The 23,627-nt window shown below is 47.6% G+C and overlaps 1 protein-coding gene across 1 annotated transcript in view; it reads right to left on the bottom strand.

Annotated features, from left to right (window-relative positions):
- LOC144818836 (uncharacterized) overlaps positions 1-23,627 on the bottom strand; it is a 1,999,126-nt gene that overhangs the window by 1,170,064 nt on the left and 805,435 nt on the right. Inside the window, 1 exon segment of the mRNA XM_078676624.1 lies at positions 4,689-4,928. Coding sequence (XP_078532750.1) covers positions 4,689-4,928 — 240 coding nt within the window.

Genomic DNA, 23,627 nt, shown 5'->3' with positions numbered 1-23,627 from the left:
GCGGGCTTGCTGGAAAGAAGTCGTGCAGTCTTGAAGATGGCCGGTCCCTCGAGGTCTCGTCACACCCACGAATCTCAGCGTGACTGATGATGCAGGTAGAGGTCAGAGGTGCCAGGGAAGCCGGTTCTCGTCGAGCTGGGCAGTCTTGATCCGGAGGAGAGACTTGCAGCAGACCGCAGTGTTCTTAAGATGGTGCCTGCGGATGCAGGGTGACTACTCCTTAGTCACAAGGGAGAAATCTTGGGAAGAAGTCTTGAGTTCCTTTCGTGGAAAGTAGTTTCAGGATTCAAAGATGATCTGATTTGGAAGGGGGCCAGTTCCTACCTTTATCCTGTAAAAAGGGGCTGGCACGCGACTAAGTCCTGCCCTAGGGGTGGGACTAGGAGGGGGGTGGTTACACCCACTTCCTTGGCGGGCTTTTCCCCAGCACAGGGTCTGGAGTGACCCTGGAACTGGTTCCAGCCAGCCTATGCACAGTGAGCACCGGGGTGCCACGTGCAGTCACCTTCCTCTAAAGCCCTGCCTACCTACAATACACAAAACCCTGTCTGGGACGGTGCTGGCACCGCCCCTGGCAGGAAACCCTTTGTCCTTATCTCCTGCTCTGGGAGGACTCCCAGCAGCAGGAGGGCAGGCTTGTGTCTCGGTGGCAGCATCCATTTTGTGGAGCTGAGGCTCTGTTTGACTTTAACCGGGGTTAGGGGTTACATACATGTCGTGTCCCTCTAGAAGGGTGGAATGCTAACCCCGTCGCCAGAATTGGCGAGGGGTTAGTATTCCAATTCGTATGACACCTTACTCGACATGTTTTGATAAAGCGATACCAGAGTTGGCATATAACCGCGAGGATTATAATGCACTAAAGAGTATATGGTATGCGATATCATGGAAACGGCTAAGGGATGGATCCCGAAAGCCGCAGACAGGCTCAGCTCATGCCAGAGCACCATCTCACACGATTCCAAGCACTCTGCCTTCAGGATTGTTAAGGCCTGCCATAGGAGTGACTGATAGGAGATCTGTGTGTCCATTTTAGGGTTAGATATAGGTATACTATATCTAAAGCAAAGGGTGATTACACCACCTTGCCCCAGCTGTCAAGCAGCCAGTTGTGTCAGATTTGGATGGCCAGCCAGGGGTGGCATAGTACATGCTGCAGCCCCTGGTAGGCCCTGGGTACACCTATGCCCTGGGTACCTAAGGTACACTGTACAGGGACTGGTAAGGTGACTCAGTATCCAATTTAGATATGCACCTAAGGTACATGGAATCCATTTTACAGAGAGAGCAGTAGGCCTGGGGTCCTGAATAGCAGGGCCCCAGGTCAACTAAGTCAGAAAACCAGCAAAACACCAGGCAAAAAGTTGGGGGCAACCATAGTCAGGGATCCACCTTCCTACACCGAGGGAACAACTTCGAGGACGTAACATGAGGGGTGATGTCTGCGTGCTCCTCAATTATGGGTAGTGTCCCGAGCAGTCGGACAACATGGTGCATTCTGGGATTTGTAGTTTCGCTTTTGACAAAATTATTGTTTATTCACCAGGTCCAGTACGCTAAAAAAATTATGACAGATGCAGTGAACAACTCTATAGATGGTGTTTACATGAACCAGAGGAATAAATAAGTAGGACACAGACACCAAAAAGTAAGCATTTCGGAAGAAACAAAAAAACAGAAAGTGAGTCATGCACCTGCAGGCATTTTCGTGCAGCACAGCAATAACACCAACAGCTTTAACAAGAATCCTCTGTAGAAATCGCACCGCCTGTACCAATGAATAGCTAAGGTGTAATCTAGGCCCTGGGATACTTATGCGATGTAGGCTTGTGTATATCCTCCTTATTTAAATTTACCCATTTGCAATTTCACTTCGTGTTTTTAGCGCCTCATGGTTTTTGTGTAATGTTGACGTGAAGGCAACTTGGGTTTGAGCAGAAAATGTCTTGCAGGAATGTAAATCTTAATGTGTGCAGCAGTGGAATGTGCTACTCAGCATTGCTTAAAAAAATGCATTGCAAACACACTGAAGAGGCAGCTTGTGTGACGTGTACTCAAGAGCATAACTCTGGTACAGTTTCCACGGAGACCACGCTACAAGCGTAATTTGCATTACGTAAACTGCGAGTAGGGAAAATTCACCAACTCTGCCCACTCTTAGTTAAAATGTAATTACACAAATAATATAAAAATGAACTCCTCAACCACTGTCTCTTGCGAGCCCTTTACAGCGAGGTATGCTTATCGCTCACTCAGCACCCTGCTGTCTCCCTAATTGTAGAATAAAGCCTTGAGTACAAATGATCGATGCGTGCAGAGCCGATGCCCAGACTACAAAGGAGGACGAGAAACAGACAGCCGAGAATTAGCGCCGGCAAATGAAAGCCCGGCCCGCAGAGGGCACGCTAGGGGCAGGAACAAACCACAGCGCTGCAAACAGATTTATGTAAGCCCCGTTCTTTTCAGACTGGGGGCGTGTTTTCTAGGTTTGAGTGACTGAAGACGTCACAGGGAGAAAGAACCTAAAAAACAAGCCCCCGAATCGGGAAAAGACGGGGCTTAAAGGGAGTGATGCCCCTCTCCTCCAATGGCTGGCGAGCAATTACGAGGCCAGCCAATGGAGAAGAGGGGCGAGTTAATGCCCCGTACTAAGAAACATTAAATCTTCGGACCGAACTGCGCAAGCGCAGCCTACGGTCCTTGACCTAAAAAGGGGGAAATGGAGCCGAAAGCGGAGAAAAGCAAAGAGAATAAAGGATGAAACGGACCAGAAAGCGGATACAAAGTGAAGAGCCTGAAGGGTGAAGATGCTAGAGGGTGACATGAAGCAGAAGGAGAGGCTGAAGTGGGCAGAAGCCAGACAAGGAGGGCCTCGAACACCAGCACTACGGATGGTGAGGGGCTCACAGCGGGCCTTACTTAATGGTGGAGCTGCGAGGGTGGGAGAGCAGTTTCACTGAGAGAGTCAGTGGTCTTGTTCGCCTGTCGCTGCAGCGGCCGCCATTAGGTAGGGGTCTAGGAGGGCTGGAGAGGCAGGGAGGGGAACTCGAACGGGCTGGTCGCGCTGGGGGACGTGGTGGGGGGGGAAAGGGGCCACTGGTGCAGCAGTGGCGGGAAAAACGGTGGAAAGGAAGCCAAGAGAGCGAGAAAAAGTGAAAATGAAGTGAAAATGAAGTGAAAGGGTGCAAAAGGAATAAAGGGTGAAATGGAGCAGAAAGCAGAGGGAAGCAAAGAATAAATAGGGAAAGAGCAGAAAGCGGAGAAAAGCAAAGAAAATAAAGGGTGAAACAGAGCGGAAAGTAAAGAGAATAAAGGGTGAAATGGAGCAAATAGAGAAATACAAAGAGAATAAAAGGGGAAACGGAGCAGAAAGCAGAGAGAAGCAAAGAGAATAAAGGGGAAATAGAGCAGAAAGCGGAGAAAAGAAAAGAGAATAAAAGGGGAAACAGCAGAAAGCGGAGAAAAGCAAAGAGAATAAAAGGGGAAATAGAGCAGAAAGCGGAGAAAAGCTAAGAGAATAAAGGGTGAAACGGAGCAGAAAGTAAAGATAATAAAGGGTGAAATGTAGCTAATCGAGAAATACAAAGAAAATAAAAGGTGAAACGGAGCAGAAAGCGGAGAAAACCAAAGAGAATAAAAGGGGAAACAGCAGAAAGCGGAGAAAAGCAAAGAGAATAAAAGGGGAAACGGAGCAGAAAGCAGAGAAAAGCAAAGAATAAAGGGTGAAACGGAGCAGAAAGCAGAGAAAAGCAAAGAATAAAAGGGGAAATGGAGCAGAAAGCAGAGAGAAGCAAAGAGAATAAAAGGGGAAACGGAGCAGAAAGCGGAGAAAAGCGGATAAAAGCAAAGAGAATAAAGGATGAAATGGAGCAGAAAGCGGAGAAAAAGTGAAGAGCCTGAAGGGTGAAGAAGCTAGAGGGTGACATGGAGCAAAAGGAGTTGCTGAAGGGGGCAGAAGGCAGACAAGGAGGGCCTCGAACACCAGCACTACGGGATTGTAGGGGCTCACAGCAGACCTTACTTAATGGTGGAGCTGCGAGAGTGGGAGAACAGTTTCACTGCGAGGTCAGTGGTCTTGCTTGGTTAACCAGTGATTCAAACCCAAGTTTGTGCAGTGAATCTATTTTCCCAACTCTTTTAACAGTCATTTTGATCTTGGAACCAAAAATTAATTGTTGAAAGCCCCATCTTCATCCACGCGTTACAAATTGGAGCAATATATCAAGGAGTTCAACCGATAAAGTATTTGACCCAAACAATGATAATATTTTTTACAACCGTTAAATATTTATTAAAACAGTTTCGGGGATCTTGTATATGGGTGGAACATTTCTAAATGTAACAATATGAATTAAGATTCTAAGAAGTGCTGCTCACTGGGAAACTTCAGTCCCTCCTCATGGTGACTAGAAAAGGCTGTCCGACAGCATCATAATGTATTTGGTAACAACAAGGGGAATGCCAAGTTGAGGAAAACGAATAAAAACACATTACTGGCCTACAAGAAGGTGGCAAGCAATATCAAGTTCTGGACAAAGGGTCATGTTTGACTACAAAATTAGCAATAGTGGATAACAAAAAAGGTAGAAGTTAGCTTTGCCATTTCTAAATTAAATCATAATCATCACAAATAAGTTCAAGTTTGGTTTAAATATGTAACAATCTTGGCTGCAACCATGAGGTGGTACCTGCTCAGTTTTCTGCTGCAAATCCTCTTTGAGCTGATCGCTTTCGGCTATTTGAGATTCTTGCCCCAGATGCAAATCGGGTTTGTCTTCGGTAACAGCTACTACTGCCATTTTCAGATTCTGGAGCGGATTCACAACTTCACATTTTTCATCATCCGTTTTCAGTGTAGTTTCCCTGGCTTTTAAATGCTCTTTCAGCTGCTGCATCTCAGAAGAAACTCTCTCATGTAGATCAGTTTCCTGAAAAACATAATGTATTTCATAGGTTTCAGATGCAGCTCTTCCACAAAGATGTAAAATAACTTTTATTTTATAAAATTAATTAAAAGTCACAAAATTAAAAATATAGCTTTTATAAATTCATGCATTGCTTTGAGATGAAATGTTATTCTTAAATACAGCTGCATTTGAAAACTTAAGGAAAAAGCAATAATATTAAACAAACACGTTACTTAGCTTTGGTATTACTTTCTTGTAGCGACTAGCAAGCTGCTGATTTCTCAACTTTTGAATATTACACAGGCCCCAGACTGCATCCGTAAACTTTGTAGCAATGCTTTCTGAATTGGGAAAAGTGGCACTTTCTGGCTCCGCACGGACACCATTCTGCTCCGAACATGATGTCAGCTGCTTTTGAGATTGTCAGCCAAGCCCCAAAAGCCAACTGGTTGGCAGTGTGCAGATTCCTAGACTTGGGATATTCTTATAGAGGGCAGTACACACATAGCCAGTAAGGGAGGGTCAGTGACGAATCTGCGGCTAGATAGAGCCTCTATTGGAAAGAGCATTAAAGAGTGAGACAGGCAAATAGGAGTGGAAGTCTGCTTCAACTTCCTATGTTTCTTGTGCTTACCTAAGGATTTGGACAGTGACCCACACTGGCTGTGAGGGAGGCTCTCTCCACCTCGGGAACGGAAGCAGGTCAGACAACAGGCTTTAGACTTGGAACAATTCCTGTGCTGCGTCTTCTTACGCAAAGAGACAAAGTTTCACTTTGCGTTACCGGATGGCCTTCAGGGGCATCAATGTCAGTCCACACAGGTCTTGGCGTCAAGGCACGACGCCAGTCCCAAAAGTCAAACCTAATGGTGATCTCTCATACATCTGCTTGTGAAAGTCTTTACAGGGTTTGAAACCCTTTAAGGGGTGACGTCCCTGGCACACTAGAAAATTTGGAGAAAATGTGGCAAAAAATATGGTCTGAGAGACAGGAAAAACTCCGGATCCACATCTAGAGGCCTGGAAGAAAGGAACTAATGTCAGTGTGCAGGAGTGAATCCTATATAGGCCCGACACATCTTTTCAGGAGTGGAACAGCATCAGTGCTAAGACACAAGATGCCACCTTCCAATATGCCACTAAGAATTAATTAAATAGCCAACATCAATTTAGTTGCGCTAAGTATTCATTCACAAATTGAACCATATATGTAAAGGCATCAAGCAACATTGGACACGGTTATTGTCAAAGGGAGAAAGAAAAAGTGTGAAAATAAGTGCTCATATGGAGAGTAGAAAAGAAAATCATTAAGAGGCATGAGGTAACAATTCAATGATGTTATGGCAAAAGGGATCCAGAAAAATTCCATCAGAACCAGTATTCCTACGGTATGGTGCCTACCCCTACGCACAATTAAAATTTCTGGTCATTTTTCAAATGTTCTCACCACAGTGTAACTTCATCTGTGGTTGGGAGATAAATGTCGAGTGTAGGCCCACTCAGGGGGTGTTGACGTTTCAACCCTAATGCAAAATGGTGAGTGGATTACTCTGCTGCAGGTCTTCCTCAGGACAGAGAAGGGGGAATCTTAAAATAACGGTAGAGTTCAGAAGGAGTGGTCAGGTCAAAGTACGCGACCCCCAAAAGGTGGGCTTAAAATATGTGCCAATGTGTTTACATTAAAGTGAATTGTTCACCAAGACGAAGGTTGCGGTGAGAAACCAAGAGACTACTTCATGGTTATTTGGTTTTAATCCAGTTGATTCATCAAGGTTAGGGGATGAGTCCCACAATTCTATTAAGTCATAAAAAATGCGGGACATTAGGACAAATTGGGGTGTGTGCAGACAAACATGGAGATTACATAAAATAAATAAAACGTGCACCGTCACCCTATTGTAGACTCACCCGCTAAGTGGGAGCGGCGAGAGACCTTCAAGTTGATCTGCGCAGTATGGAATTTAAATTCCGTAAGGATGGCAGGCTTCAGTAATACATAAAAATGTAATGGGTTTCTATCCTGCAACAAGAAACGACCAGCATATATATTTACCTTTTATTGCTAGGTCATGTCACTGGAGGAGACATGCCGCATCTGTAAGCTTCTCAAAGAACTGCAAGAAGGACGTCTATCAGGTCCCGGCTTATAAAGCCAGCGTGCACGTTATCCACCGGAGCGCACTGGTCTACAGCTGTTACGCTCCGTGTGGTTGGTGTGAAAACAGACTTTGCTGGGGCTCGGGCTCACCCGGTTTGGGGGAAAAAAGGCAGAGAGGCTAAGAAACCCCTCTATGTGCAAGATACTGGTTGCACTCATCTAGTGTGGATTCGCTAAAAGGCATAATGTTATAAGTGCTGTACAGATAAATGAGACAAGTGGGATATTTACAATATGCGCGAGGAAGTGCAAAAACTTACATCATAATGCATCATACAAACATCGTATTGAGTGATTAACAGAAAACTATATACACGTGAATGTCTTTAACCATGGCAAAGACAGTGAGACACAAAAATACCCCTTTGTTGCTTTGTTAAAAGCATGATAATGGTTACGCACAGAGTGATTTTGCTAGAGGGCATGATATTCATAGTCCCTGGAGGCATAACATGAAGCCAAGTGCTACACAGACATTGGGTGATACATATAATACAAGTGAAATGTTAAAACATACGTGAGATATCATACCAACATATTACAGACTTATATACAAGTGAATGTCTCTATCCATTCTGGAGAGTAGATGTGTCTGGCAATCTCCTCATGTTCGTTGAGGTCCTTATGTACTGTGTCAAAAATGTGTATCCATTTACATTCACGGGTGTTCAGAATGTTTGCGAAATTGCCACCCCATGGGCTGGTATGGACTTTTTTCACAATCCACCACCTCAGACTGTGTGCGAAGGTGTTGCAGTGTTCAACAAGAGGTGCGTCCTGGACATTACAGTGTATCCTGCTGCAGGATACGGGACTTGATTTTTTGCACAGGCTGCCCAATGTATAGAAAATCACACGGGCAAACTATAGCATAGATCACACCAGCCGAGTTGCAGTTAGTTCTTTGAATAATGCGAAGGAAGCTTTAGAACGCTTAGAAAGGACTTTGAAGGATTTTGATACCTACGCCCAATCGAATAAACTTGTTAACCTTGCAAAAGATATCAAGTTTTACGATAAAAAGGCTACCTACCCCTACTTAGCAGAAGGCTACTACAAACAGGAAACACACGGGAGGTACTCCACTAGAAGCAGGGGAGGCTAAAGGAGGTACACTACCTTCTCGGACGCCTCTGCCGCTAGCGGCTCCGACAGGGAGTCTGAAAGACCAGGAACTAGTTCCACTGCACCCCAGTACCCAGATTACTCCAGCAATTTTTTTTTTTTTTTTTAGAGAAGGGACAATGGGAAGACTGAGGGTGAAGGCGACCCTGGGGACGACCCAGGGGATTGGCACAACCCACGTGGAACCGTGCCACAGCAGAGGAATCCACTCACCCTTTTGCCTTAGGGTCGAAACGTCAACACCCCCTGAGTGGGCCTACACCAGACATTTATTCCCCAACCACAGATTAAGTTACACTGTGACAAGATCTTTAAAAAATTCACAGAAATTGTAATTGTGCGTAGGGGTAGGCCCCATACCATAGGGATACTGGTTCTGATGGAATTTTTCTGCATTCCTTTTGCCATAACATAATTGAATTGTTACCTAATGCCTCTTAATGATTTTTTTTCCCTCCACATGAGCACTTATATTCACACTTTTTCTTTCTCCCTTGGACAATAACCTTGTCAAATGTTGCACATTATGCCTTTACATAAATAGTTCAATTTGTGAATGAATACTTAGCGCAAATAAATTGAGGTAGGCTATTTAATTAATTCTTAGTGCCTCCGATTTATGATTTGATGTTTTTGTGAATGTGCAGAGAAATTTAGAAATTTAGGTTTGTCTAGGACCACTTGTTTCTATATCGATCGATACCCAGGTCCTTTGCCTTTCTACTGGGTTACCCCATTTATTAAAATGGACCTTCCAATTTCAGCTGCGTTCACAAAAGCAAGCGTGCAGAAAGTTAGAAAGGGCTTGGAGGAGCACACATACTGAGGAGGATAGAAATTTTTATCACCTCTCTGGCAAACTATCATAAAAACATCAAATATGCACGGAAAACTTACATATCTTTACAATTAACTCATGCTGGAAATTCATCAAAAACATACCAGATTTTACAATCTTTTATTAAACCCAAGGCATGTGAAAGCCTTGATCTGCCCTCACAACAGCTATGTGACGACATCTCTTTATATTTTTCTGATAAGATAGAGGTGATCATGATAAAATCTCTAGGACAGGAAGCTTTATGAGCAGTCCTGTGCCTTTAAAGACTCCTAAGCTATCCAATCTTGTACTATTCACTGAATTCCCAGGCATTACATTGACTGAGGTTGAAGCACTTGCATGCCAGGTTAAGTCTGGCTCCCCGTTAGTTTACATCCCTGCAAAAATGTTTCCATCCCATCCCTGGCCAAGCAACTTGGTCCTATGGTTCAATCCCTTGTCAATCTTTCCCTCACAGGGGGTCTGGTACCGCAGGAGTGGAAGGCGGCCCAGGTAAGACCTATTCATAAGAACTCCAACTCTCCTTGGACAGAGCTATCGAATCTCCGCCCCATTTCTCTTCTAACCGACCTGAGCAAGTTAATGGAGAAGCATGTTAACACCCACCTGTCGAAATTTATCGAACAAACTGGAGGCTTCGATCATTTCCAGTCTGGGTTCAGGCCCAATTACAGCACCGAATCTGCACTTCTCTCTGTGACTGATAACATCAGAATGTCCCTTGATAAAGGTCATTCTATGATTCTGGTGCTGTTGGACATGTCCGCGGCGTTCAACACAATCTCCCATGACATCATGCTCAGATACCTGGAAGAGGTGGGGCTTGGGGGTTCAGCCCTGTTTTGGATGAGACGTTCTCTATCTGGCCGCACACGGAGTGTTAACATTGGCTCGTTTCGTTCAGCACCTCTTGAGCTGACCAGGGGGGTTCCACAGGGCTCTTGCCAGAGCCCTACACTTTATAACATCTATGTTGCCCCCCTGGCCAGTCTTATGAGGTCATTCCCGTTTCATATGCGGACGACCAGCTCCTTTTTCCATTCAGCACGTTAACTACGGTGGTTCAACAGGCTTTTTCTGACGGAATGTGGGCTGTATCACACTGGATGGCTAACAACTTTTTACAATGCAATGTGGAAAAAACGGAGGTGATGCTTTTTGGTAAGGCCCCGTTGTTATGGACGCCGGAATGGTGGCCATCAGACCTGGGCCCCGACCCAGTCCCAAAGCAGGTGGTGAAGAACCTAGGTATTCAATTAGATCAATGCCTAACTCTAAAAGAGCAAGTAAACCAGACAGCTGGCTCTTGCTTTCATGTTATTGGATTGCTCCGAAGAGTGTTTCCGCTACTTCCGGACTCCACCCGAAAAAAGCTGGTCCAGGCTTTAGTGCTCAGTCGCCTGGACTACTGTAAAGGTCTGCTGATCTCTTCCAATGACATCTTACTCAGCAGACTTCATGTAGTCAAAAATACAGCAGCAAGGCTAGTCCAGAATGTGCCACCTAGATCACCATCACGCCCTTTGTTGGAGAAGCTCTATTGGCTGCCTATCCGCCAACGGATTAAGTTTAAAACATGCTGTGTTATTCATAAAGCTCTCCAGAATATGGGCCCCTCCTATCTTGCGGAGAAATTCACTCCCTACATCCCAGTATGCACTCTCCGCTCCAGCAGAAAATCTCTTCTTGAAGTCCCCTCCATTAGGAGGGCAAGATTGGGAGAGAAGGCTCTATCCTACCTTGGCCCCCGTCTCTGGAACAAACTCCCCATCTCTCTCAGGTTATGCTCAGAAAATGTTAAGTTCCGAAAACTGTTAAAAACCTTCCTGTTTCAAACTCACTAAGTATCTTAGGTTCACTATCTCTCCATAACTGTCCGCTTAAGCGCAGAGATACTCCTTCGGGAGTCTATTCTAGCGCTTTATAAACCTTTAAATAAATAAGCATAATCATTGCTGAAAAGTTTCTGGATGCAGTCTTACATCTGGAAAATATTGTAATGGGGAAGAATCTGTCGCTAGAAGTCTATCAGAATTTTTTTTTTAATGTTCGCTGTTAGAAAAAAGTTCTTGCAGTCTTTACCAAAAGAAAAAGTTACTTACCTTCAGTAACGATTTATCTGTAATAGACATGTATTAGTTACAGATTCCTTACCTTAGAATTAACCCCAGGCGTCAGACTGTATCTTAGAATTTTTCTTCAGCAATAACCCAGAGCGTCGGGAGGTGGCGTCGGTCGAATTCGCGTCCATCGCTGGCGTCATGGTCGCCGGGATGACTTTGTGGTGCATACTCAGATGCCGCCCCTGCGTACTGATGTCAGTTCTAACGTGGCTTTCCACGCCAGAAGCACAGTCATGAAAGACACTGACCACTGGTGCGTCGCACTAGGGCCCTGCAAGGGAGTCCCTATCCCTAGAAGACAGTTCGCAGAGCGGTGAGGATGGGTGGGGCAGTAAGGAATCTCTACCTAATGTATATGTCTTACAGATTCATCGTTACCGAAGGTGAGTAACTTGTTAATCTAAAAGAGATTAGTTATAGATTCCTTACCTTAGGATAGATAGCCCAGCAATACCAACCACGGAGGAGGGACTGCGAACCATGTTCACATCAGAAAGTCCTGGAGGACAGAACGGGCAAAGTAGCCATCCCTCTGGACTTGACTATCCAGACAGTAATGCTGGTTAATGTATGCATAGAAGCCCACGTGGCTGCCTGGCAGATGTCAATGAGTGGGACTCCACGTGACAAAACAGTAGTTGCTGCCGTAGCTCTAGTGGAATGAGCTTGCAGTCCCACTGGACGTTCCTTTTTAGCTAAAGCGTAACAAATCTTTATACAAAGGACGACCAATCTAGAGATAGTATGCTTTTGCACAGCCCAACCTTTCTTGGCATCCACATAGACAACAAAGAGCGTATCGTCCACCTGGAAATCCTTTGTGTGGTCAAGGTAGAAAGACGGTGCACATTTCGGGTCCAGAAGGTAGAGTCTCTCCTCGTTTTTGGACGTGTGCGTAGGTGGGAAAAATTGAGCTGTGATAGTCTGTCTGATGTGAAAAGGAGTGACAACTTTAGGAAGGAACGAGGGTCTCGCTGGAAGCACCACTTTGTTCATATGCACCAAGAAGAAAGGGGGCTTAGAAGAAAGAGCTTGAAGCTCCCTCACTCACTCTGCGAGCAGAGGTGATGGCAACAAGAAACGCAGTTTTCAAGGTAAGAAGCCTAGGAGGACAGTTGTGAAGAAGCTCAAAAGGAGCTCACATAAGATAAGACAAAACGAGGTTAAAGTCCCGCTTAAGGATTATGAAATGATATGGGAGGAAAGAGATGAATAATGTCTTTAAATAACCTACTTACAATAAGGGACTCTAACAAAGAGGGCTGATCTGGTAGCCGAAGAAAAGCAGAGATGGCTGCCAGGTAGCCTTTAAGAGTGCCCAGAGCAGAGCCCTGCTGGGCCTAAGAAAGAAGGAACAAAAGAATCTCAGAAAGAGGGGCAGAAAGGGGATCCACAGCCTATGCTGTACACCATGCAACAAACTTGTGCCATTGACAGGCGAATACAGTTTTCGTGGAGGGATGCCTGGCTGCCAAGATGACATTACAGATCTCAGGAGGAAGGTCAAAAGCTTTAACTGTCGCCGTCAATCTCCACGCAAGGAGGTGGAGGCTGGACAGGTTCGGGTGGAGGAGCATCTCCTGCTGCTGCAACAGAAGATCCTTCCGAACGGGCAGTCTGATCGGAGGATTGATAGCCATGCTCAGGAGCTCTGGGTACCAGACTCATTGTGCCCAGTCCGGTCCACAAGAATGACTTTGGCCCGGTCGGCCTTGTTCTTTTTCAGCACTTGGGGCAAAAGTGGCACAGGTGAAAAAATCATACAAGAGGCCGAAATTCTACTCATGACGAAAAACATCACCGAGCGAGTGCCACCTAATAAGCACCAATGCACATAACTGATGACATTGCGTATTCTCCTTGGTGGCGAACAGATCTAACCAAGGCTCTCCTCACTGTGAAAGACACCTTGCACCACCTCAGAGTTAAGACACCATTCGTGATCCACCAGGCACAGACTGCTAAGTTCGTCCAAACTAGCGTTCAGAGAACCTGACAGGTGTTGAGAGGCAAAGAGCCTCTTGACAAAGGGTCCACGATGCCACCACGTCCTGTTGCACAAGTTACTTAACTTCGATAACGATATATCTGCAAGAAGCAGTAGTTAGTGTTAGATTCCTTACCTTAGAATATTCCCAGGCATCAGACTGGATCCGGAAAGTTTTGCGTAGCAGTACACCTGCGCGTCGGTAGGCGTCGTCTGCGGCTCCGCGTCCGTCGCCGGCATCATGGTTGCCAGGATGACGTCGGAGTACTTAGACGCCGCCCTAGCGCGCTGACGTCAGTTCTTCTACATAGTTTTCCGCGCCAGGAACGCAGAGCCATGCCACAGACCGACACTGGTGCCATAAAACTAGGGCCCTCAAAGAGAAATACCTTAACCCTAGATATCGGTCCTCAGAATGGGGAGGATGGGTGGGGCGGTAAGGAATTTAACACTAACATACTGTTTCTTACAGATATATCATTACCGAAGGTAAGTAACTTGTACATCTGAAAGAAACAGGTTAGTATTAGATTCCTTACCTTAGAATAGATACCCCAGCAATACCAACCCCAGTGGTGGGTCTGCGGACCAAGATCACACCAGAAAGTCCTGGAGAAAGGAACGGCCGAAAGAGCCATCTCTCTGGACTTGGCAGCCTAGGCAGTAGTGCCTAGCAAACATGTGCAGCGAGGCCCACGTAGCTGCCTGACAGATGTCCTGCAAGGGGACTCCCCGACCCAGGGCTGTAGTAGCCGCCGTGGACCAAGTGGAATGGGCCCTCAGCCCAACAGGGGGCTCCTTACGAGCCAAAGAGTAGCATACTTTAATACACAATACGACCCAGCGAGAGATGGTCCGTTTGTGTACCACCCGTCCCTTCTTACCGCCCTCGTAACCAACAAAGAGCTGGTCGTCCACCCGGAACTGGTGTGTGCGATTACGGTAGAAGGAGAGCGCACATTTTGGGTCCAGACGGTAGAGCCTCTCTTACTCCTTAGAAGGATGCGGAAAGAAGGTGGGAAAAGTGACGGACTGCCCGATATGAAAAGCTGTAACCACTTTGGGCAGCAAAGAAGGACGCGTTTTCAATACAACCTTGTCCGGATGGACAGAAAGGAAAGGAGCTCACTCACCCTCCTGGCAGAGGTGATGGCAACCAGGAATGCAGTCTTAAGAGTAAGAAGACAGAGAGAACAATTGTGAAGTGGCTCAAAGGGAGCGCACATCAAATAAGGAAGAACAAGGTCCAAGTCCCACTGAGGCATCACGAAAGGAACAGGAAGAAACATGTGAGTGATGCCCTTCAAGAATCTATTTACAACAGGGGACTTGAAAAGAGAAGGCTGATCAGGAAGTCTTAAGAAGGCTGACATGGCAGAGAGGTAGCCTTTGATAGTGCCCAGAGCAGAGCCCTGCTGGACAAGTGAAAGAAGAAAGAGGAGAACCTCTGAAAGACGGGCAGAAAGGGGATCCACAGCCTTTGCTGTGCACCATGCCAGAAATCTGTTCCACCTGCAGGCGTATACCGTTTTTGTGGAGGGACACCTGGCTGCCAGAATGACATCACAGACTTCAGGAGGCAAGTCAAATGGCCTCAACTGCCGCCGCTAAATCTGCACGCATGGAGGTGGAGGCTGGACAGGTTCGGGTGGAGAACCATACCCTGCTGCTGCGACAGAAGGTCCTCCTGAAGAGGCAGACGAATCGGGGATCGACTGACATGCTGAGTAGCTCGGGATACCAGTATCTTCGTGCCCAGTCCGGAGGCACAAGGATGATTTGGGCCCGGTGACGCCAGATCTTCAGCACTCTGGGCAGAAGTGGTATAGGCGGAAAGGCGTACAACAGACCGCAACTCCACTTGCGACGAAAAGCATCGCCGAGCGAGTGCCGCCTTGGAAATTCCAACGCGCAGAACTGATGACATTGCGCGTTCTCTTCTGTGGCGAATAGATCTAACCAACGCTCTCTCCACTGCCGAAAGAGACCTTGCGCCACGTCCGAGTTCAGACGCCATTCGTGATTCATCATTCACCGACAGCGGAGTTCGTCCGCCCTGGCGTTCAGGGAACCTGCCAGGTGTTGAACCACAAGGGTGACGCCCTGGTGTTCCAGCCATTGCCAGAGGCGCAGAGCCCCCTGGCAAAGGGTCCACGACCCCACCCCGCCCTGTTTGTTACAGTACCACATGGCGGTGGTGTTGTCCGTGAACACCTGCACTACACTCCCCCGGACAGAGGGGAGGAATGCCTTCAGTGCAAGACGAATCGCCCGCAACTCCAAAAGGTTGATGTGGAGCCGGGACTCCGTCGGAGACCAGAGGCCTCTGATATCCGCATCTCCCATGTGGCCCCCCCCAGCCCAGGAGGGACGCAACAGTCACAACTACGTTCTCCGGTTGGGGTAGGGAGAGGGATCTGCCGCTGACCCAATCGCGGTCCGTAAGCCACCACTGCAATGGTCTCCCAGTGCCCTCCGAGATCAGGACATGGTTGGACAGGTTGCCCTGATGCTGGTCCTACTGAAACTTCAGGTCCCACTGCAGAGCCTGCACCTGCACCCTGGAGTAATGCACCAGAAGAATGCAGGAGGCCATCAGACCCAGAAGCCGCAGCGTCAACCTGACCGAGACCCAGGATAAAGGCTGAAAGATCGGAATCAGAGCCTGACTATCCCAAACCCACTGTTCGGGAGGATAAACCTGAAACTGTGCAAAATCCAGAACCGCTCCAATGAAGAGGAGCATTTGAGAGCAACACAGGTGTGTCTTCGGCACATTGATGGAAAACCCCAGCAAGTGCAGGAGGTCGGCCGTAGTCTGGAGGTGGTTGACGACTTTCTAGGGCGAGCCCGCCTTCAACAACCAGTCGTCGAGGTAGGGGAAGACGGACACCCCTAACCTACGCAGATGAGCTGCGACCACCGCCATCACCTTCGTGAACACCAGTGGGGCCCTGGTAAGGCCGAAGGGGAGCACAGTAAACTGAAAGTGCTTGTGGCCTACCGTGAACCGCAGGTAACGCCGGTGGGCCAGCAGGACGGGGATGTGGAAATACGCGTCCTGCAAGTCCAACGCCACCATCCAGTCCCCGGGGTCCAGGGCAGGCAAGATCTAAGCCAAAGTCAGCATCTTTAACTTCTCCTTCCGGAAGCCGTTGAGGTTCCACAGGTCCAAAATAGGGAGGAGGCCCCCTTTGCCCTTCTTGGGAACCAGAAAATAGTGGGAATAGCAACCACACCCTACTTATGGCCCAGGAACGCGCTCGATGGCCCCCTTGGCCAAGTGGGCCGACAATTCCTCTTGCAGAAGTTGCAAGTGATCCCCCGACACGCGGTGGTACTGCGGTGGCATGGCTGGAGGGGTCGCCTCGAAGGGGAGGGAGTAGTCCCGTCCGACGAAAGCTCGGACTACGAGGGCTTTGAGGCAGATGCTGCGGGGGTGGATGTGGGCTGTGTGAGAAGTTGGCCTGGTATATGATGTTCACTATTCTAGTTATCACCTTGCACCAGTCCAAACAACCCTTATGGTGATGGTTGAAAGCCAACCTTATAGACCAGCTATCCTAGTGGTAGCGTGGACAGGACAGTCTTAGGCTAAAATACTCTTGAGGGCGTGTAAAGCCAGCTGTTTTACCATATGTAACCCCTTGAATATCAAATGAAAGGACACCACACAGGATAGATATAACATATATATGTATTTATTTACTAACACACTCCTCTGAACTCTTTATGAGATCAGAGGCAAAAGCACATAACAAGTTACTTGGTCAGAATACGTAAAGTTGCACAATTTACAGTTAGGCCCTAGGGGCGAAGCAAACCATATACTAGGAAAATGGTATAAGTACCACGTCACGAGAAAAGGAAAGGCCTAGGGCCTAGAGAATCGCTAGGGCTACGCTATCTGAACCTTAGGTTAGGAGTAGGAGGCCCACAGGCGGCGCCTGCAGTGTCTTTGTACACACGCGTGAGCCAATGTTAAGTCAATGGGAACTTGAAGTTTTAGAAAAAGAAGGATTTAGGACACTTCCGGTCTAGCTAGAAGGAAACAACTAAAAACCTAGACACTTGGATAGTCAATACCTTGGGAGCACCGAAGTACTCGTGTTACCTCACCCACAGGAAGCGGGTACATAGGTGTGAAGATGTGTCGGGTTTTGTCGTTGAAGCCTATGGAGACCTGGAGAAAGATGCTGCAGGCGACCAGGAGGAGGATGTCCGGGTGGATCGAGAATGAAGAGGACCTGAAAACAGAGGGGACAGAGTCTGGGTCACTAGCCAGTGACCAGGTGGAACCAGGAAGGAACCAGACGACGTCGTGGAGCAATCAGGTGCTGTCGCGAAGCTTGTCTCTTCAGCCACGCGGACCAGGAGGCGTCTAGGACGACCAGGTGCTGGAGGCGAGCTGTCCCACGAAGGTTCTCGCAGATGGAGGGGTCGACTGCCGGATTGGAGTCAACAAGCCTTGGCAAAGGCAACCCACGCAGGATTCAAAGAAGGCTTCTGATGCAGACCAGCAAGGTCTGAGGTGCCTCATCTTTGCAGGGAGGCAAGGGCCAGTCTGGAGCAACCAGACCAGTGAGTTGGTTCAAAAGGATTGTCGTCACAGAGGCTACTAGCCAACGGGCCAGCAACCGGAAAACGCGTCGAGCAGAGCACAAGCAGAAGGGCCCCACGCAGAACTCGTGGAGTGTGGAGGGCTGATCTTCGGTGCAGGTGGAGCTCGGATTTGGGGCTTCTCAATACCCAGTGCACAGCTCGAGGATACCTCAGGAGCTGCACAGTTAGCAAGTTGCAGGCTTTTCAAGATGTCCGATCCCACGTGTCTCGCCGCCTCCTCGGATCTCAGCTATGCTGCAGTCGTGAAGAGAGGGTCAGAGAGGTCTGGAAGTCTGGGTCTTGTCAGGCTCTGTGCTCGGGTTCCGGCGGGAACGTCGACAAAGCAAGCCGTTGATTTGCTGGATGGCGCCTGGTTGCCCAGGGTGGTCACTCCTTGGCCACAAGTGAGATTCTTCAGTCTTCAGCTTAAGCAGAAAGTCGAAGGTCCAGAGTTTCGTTTTAAGTTTCAGTTCAGAATCAAATCTAAAGTTTCAGGACTCCGCTCCTACCTTTATACAACTAAAAGGGGCTGGATTACTTTCTAGGTCCCTCCTATTGGTGGGACCAGGAACGGGGGTGGTTACACCCACTTTCCCTTTGTCCAGTTTCGAGCTGGGGCTGGAGTGCCACAGCAACCGGTTTGAACTAGGGTATGCATGAAGCACCTAGTGTGCCTCAGGCAGTGTCTCATTCTATTCAGCCCTCCCTGTCCCAAAACACAAAGTCCTGTTAGGGGTGGTGCTCGCACCTCTCCAGGCAGGAAACCTATTGTCCAAGCCTCCGTGACTGGAAGGACTCCCAGCAGCAGGAGGTCAGACTTGTGTCTGTGGCAACGGCGTTCATTTTGTGACGCTGGGGCTCTGGTTAACTTTAACTGGGATAGTCAGAACTAACATGTCTTCTCCCTCTAGAAGGGTGGAATGCTACCCCCGTCGCCAGAATTGGCGAGGGGGTAGTATTCCAAAGCGTATGACACCTTACACGACATGTTTAGATAAAGCCAAACCAAAGTTAGCATTCAACCACGAGGATTATAATGCACTTAAGAGTATATGGTATGGCGAAATCATAGAACAGCTATAAGTACATAGTTCCGAAAGCTGCAGACAGGCTCAGCTCATGCTAGAGCACCATCTCACACATAACCAAGCACTCTGCCTCCAGGACTGTTAAGGCCTGCCATAGGAGTGACTTATAGGTTACTGTGTGTCTATATATAAGGGTAGATATAGGAATACTATACCTAAGCAAGGGGTGATAACACGACCTTGCCCCAGCTGAGTGATCAGCCAGTTGTGTAAGTTTGAGTGGCCAGCCAGAGGTGGCATAATACATGCTGCAGCCCCTGGTAGGCCTTGGTTACACCTATGCCCTGAGTACCTAGGGTACACTTCTACAGGGGGTGACAAGGTGAACCAATTCCCAATTGTGGATGTACCTAGAGTACATGGTGTGAATTTAGAGCGTGCATCTGGGCTGTGGGTCTGATTAGCATGCCCACAGCCACATCTAAGTCGAAAACCAGTAAAGCAAAGCAAAAAGTGGGGGGTGACCATAGGAAGCAGACTCTACTCTCCTACAGGCTGGCTTCGCCGTTGTCCCCTGGCATCGCCACGGTTACCACGTCCGCCGCCACGCTGGATGTGAGACTGCGGCCTGTGGCTGGCAGGACATGAAGGGGCACCCCTTCCTTGGCCACGAAAGGAGCGAAAGGCAGAAGATGGCTGATGCTGGCCCGACAGGCCCAAGGACTTGGCCGTAGCCCTGGAGCCCTTGAAGCGTTCAAGCGCATGATCTGCCTTGCCACCAAAGAGGTGGCTGCCATCGAACTGCATGTCCATGAGGGTGTTCTGGACATCAGCCGAGAAGAAAACAAGTTACTTACCTGTAACTACAGTTATCCAGTATTGGTATCTTTCATAGATTCACATGCCTGAATCATTCCCCGTCGTCGAGGCGGGAGTCCCACGGTAAAAAATATATACAATAGCAGTGCCTAAAACCATTAGTAGTAGGCTAGAAAAGGATATAGGCCCAACTAGGCCCAAAACTTAGCAGCCTATCTACCTCATTATGTAAAAAGAACTGAAAATGTAGCCTCAGCCAATCAGCTGACCTCACCCTCTAGAACCTTCCCAGCCCAGGCAGTTCTCCTCAGATTTTCCCAGCACAAGTGAGAAGTAGTATCCATAATAAAGAACTGCCCTGCCGGGGAGGAGGGTGGGTGCATGTGAATCTATGAAAGATACCAATACTGGATAACTGTAGTTACAGGTAAGTAACTTGTTTTCTTATCCAGTATTGGGGTATCTTTCATAGATTCACATGCCTGAATCAGAATAGCAAGCAGTAATAAACATATCTGTCGGTAGAGGAAGGTGGGAGACAATCCAAAACCATATATCCCCACACAACCTGGAAGGTACTAGAGCAAGAACATGTTTCAGAACATATGCATAATCCTGACAATACCTTCATATAATATACAGTGTATTAAAAACAGTATGCAAAACCAGTTTAACAATATAGAAAAAAAGAAAAAACACCATTAAACTCTAACCTCAGTGAAGAAGATGCTGCAACACTGCTTCTCCCACGGACGTATCTTCATTTACCACCGACTGCAGGCAGTAGTGCTTGGTAAAAGTGTGCACACTTTTCCATGTAGCAGCACGTCAAATGTTTTCCAGGGTCACTCCTGCAAAGAGGGCTGTTGACGCTGACATCATCCTGGTGGAATGCGCCTTAACCTTTCTCGTCAGAGGTTTGTTCGCCTTCTCATGACAGAAGATAATGACAGAGGAAAGCCATCTGGCTATAGTTGCCTTTGTCACTGCCTGACCACGGGTAGCCTGGCCATAAGCCACAAACAGCTGGTTAGATTTGCGCAAATCTTTTGTCTTTTGCAAATAGAATTTGAGGCATCTTTGGACATCCAAGGAATGCAGCATCCTTTCGGCTGGAGTCTTGGGGTCCGGAAAGAAAGTTCTGACTTTCACCGGTTGATTGATGTGAAACTGAGTCGGAACTTTGGGAATGAACTTAGGATGAGTTCTAAGTGTCACACAATCCTTGGAAAAATGTAGGAAAGGTTCCGAGATAGTGAAAGCCTGTATCTCACTTACTCTACGGGCTGAAGTGAGAGCCAATAAAATAGCCACTTTCCAAGTCAAGAATTTAAGTTCTGCTTTATGAATGGGTTCAAAGGGTCTTTTTAGTAATTGAGATAACACAATATTGAGATCCCACTCTGGAGGAGGAGGTCGTACTGGAGGGAAAACTCGAAATAATCCTTTAAGGAACTGTTTTATTAAAGAGGAAGAGCATAACGATGGTTTGCTGTAACTCTTTCTGAATCTTGATATGGCCGCAAGGTGAACCTTAATGGAAGAGAAAACGAGACCTGATCTAGCCAGAGACAGCAGATAAGGTAGAATCTGCTCCGGATGAGCCTGTAGTGGATGGACATCATGTTCTCCGCACCACGAACAGAATCTCTTCCATTTGAAGCGATAAGTTCTGATGGTACTCTGGGCACGAGCCTGTGAAAGAACAGCTCTACAATCTGGAGAGATCTCAAGATCCTTAAACTCTAGGAAATCAGGAGCCAGGCGTGCAAGTGCAGCGATTGAGGATCCGGATGTAGTATTTGACCTTCCTCCCGTGTTAGCATTGAAAGTGTTGGCTTGAGTCGCAGTGGAGGTTGATGAGAGAGTAGGAGAAGCTCTTGGAACCAATACTGTCTCGGCCAGTGAGGAGCAATTAGGATTAGAGAGCAACGCTCTCTCTTCATTTTCTGTAGAACCCTTGGGATGAGAGGGATCGGTGGGAAGGCATACGCAAAGATTCTGGACCACCTCATCAACAGGGCATTTCCTCTCGACCCTTGTTGGTGGAATCTGCTGGCAAAATATAGGCATTTGCTGTTCTGTTGTGTGGCGAACAGATCCAGCGTTGGTGTGCCCCAGATCCGAAAAATTCTGTCTACTTGGCGTTGTTCGAGTTCCCACTCGTGACATCCTGAGAAAGACCTGCTGAGATCGTCGGCCAGAGAGTTCTGAATTCCCTGTACATGCTCCGCTCTGAGGGAAATTTTGTGATGGATTAGCCATTCCCACATTTCCTGTGCTTGCAGTGACAGGGCCAGAGATCTTGTGCCCCCTTGCTTGTTTACGAAAAACATGCTGGTGGTGTTGTCCGTGCGCACCAGCACTGCAGAGCCTGCAATTCTTGGCAGGAAGGCTTGCAAGGACAGAAAAATGGCCCTCAACTCGAGGCTGTTGATGTGTTTTTGTTTGTACTGATGAGACCATCGTCCCTGCACTTGAAGGTCTTGTAGATGGCCTCCCCAACCCTCCATGGAGGCATCGGTTGTCAGAGTAAACTCCGGTATGGTCTGAAGAAATGTGAGTCCCGGAGACAAATTGTCCTTTGACGCCCACCATAGAAGAGTCTGTCTCATCTTGGGTGTGACCTTGATGCGGTCTTCGAATGAGCCGTCTATCTGCCGCCACTGCAGATGCAATTCCTCCGGGAGAGGCCTCATTCTGAGTCGAGCTAGTGTGGAAAAGTAAATTTTGCCATGTCATATGTGCCTACGTGTTCCCCATGTTATGTCATATGTGCATGATCGATATGCATGTATTCCCCTCTGATCGATTAAAGACGCAATTACAGTTGTGTCCATCTCTAGTATGCCAGTTTCCAGTTTTCGTGAATATAACGAATATCAGGCCTATGTAAAGCTACGTTGCCACGTTTTACAGTGTGCACGTTAATTCATTGAATTGTCCCCGTTTCTAGGCCTCAAAAGGGCCCGGACTCAGATTCAGCTCCTGTTTCCTGAACCCTCTCCGAGGAGCGATACAGCCCCCACCTGTATCCCTGACCCTTCACTTACTTTCATGCCTCGCAGTGCCCGGCTAGGCCTGGCTCTGCCTCCCAGTCTGCCAAGAGTATGTTATGTTTCTAGTTATCAGTCCAGCCCTCCTTCTCTGCATTCCTAAGCTACTGAATCGCATCAATAGTTTCCGTCATGGTCTAGCCTTTATGTCTCCATGTAAGAGAAATACTGTATTCATATTCATAGAATATTCCTCGCACATGCAATACATTTAGAATAATGCATGCACCAGTCTTAGTGTCTGTTAGCCTTTGCCCTGATAACTTTTGGATTCTATCAACATGTACTCTAAACACCAGATACTAGATATGCCTGGGTACATGTCGCTCTGACACTCCAGACTTTCGTCTCCTCTTCTAGTGCAGAAGTCATAGCCCCCAGTTCTCCCTGGTAACACGTCATTGCCAGTTTACACGCACCACTAGGTTAGAGGTCCCAGCTGCTCAGGTAGCCCCCTCCATGTTTCCGCCCCGTTTATGACATATTCTGTTACGTTTGCATCACATGTCTATGTATACGCCCTGTACACACCTCTTGTTACACCCACTTTATGCCTTATCTTTCGCGACTGCTACAAACTCCGCCTACTGCTACGCCTACTGTATTGAATGTAATGCATTTGTTTTGATATATATACTGTGCACTGTTATTAAAAGTTAGCCTGTCCCAGCCAATTCCCAGATCCTGCCCCCGGCAGCTGCCATCCTAATCCCATGCAGGCTGTCCTGTTCCTGTCCTTTTATGCCTGATTAAAGCCTGTATACTTCAGCTACCTCGAATCTTGACTCTTATTTATTGAGCTATCTGTTATTGGAGTATCCTGAAAAATAGAACCGGTAATTAATTATTTATTTACCACATAATGGCGCCCGAACAGGGACTTGCCCTTTCCCCACGCGCCGGAGAAGCCACGCAGGCCCCCTGATCCTCTGCAGCCGTGACGGAACCATACCGGCCACGTGCAGATATTTCTGCTTCAAG

This window comes from Lissotriton helveticus, chromosome 2_1, assembly GCF_964261635.1.
Source record: "Lissotriton helveticus chromosome 2_1, aLisHel1.1, whole genome shotgun sequence".
NCBI lineage: Eukaryota > Metazoa > Chordata > Amphibia > Caudata > Salamandridae > Lissotriton > Lissotriton helveticus.
This window is presented reverse-complemented; position numbering and strand designations above follow the sequence as displayed.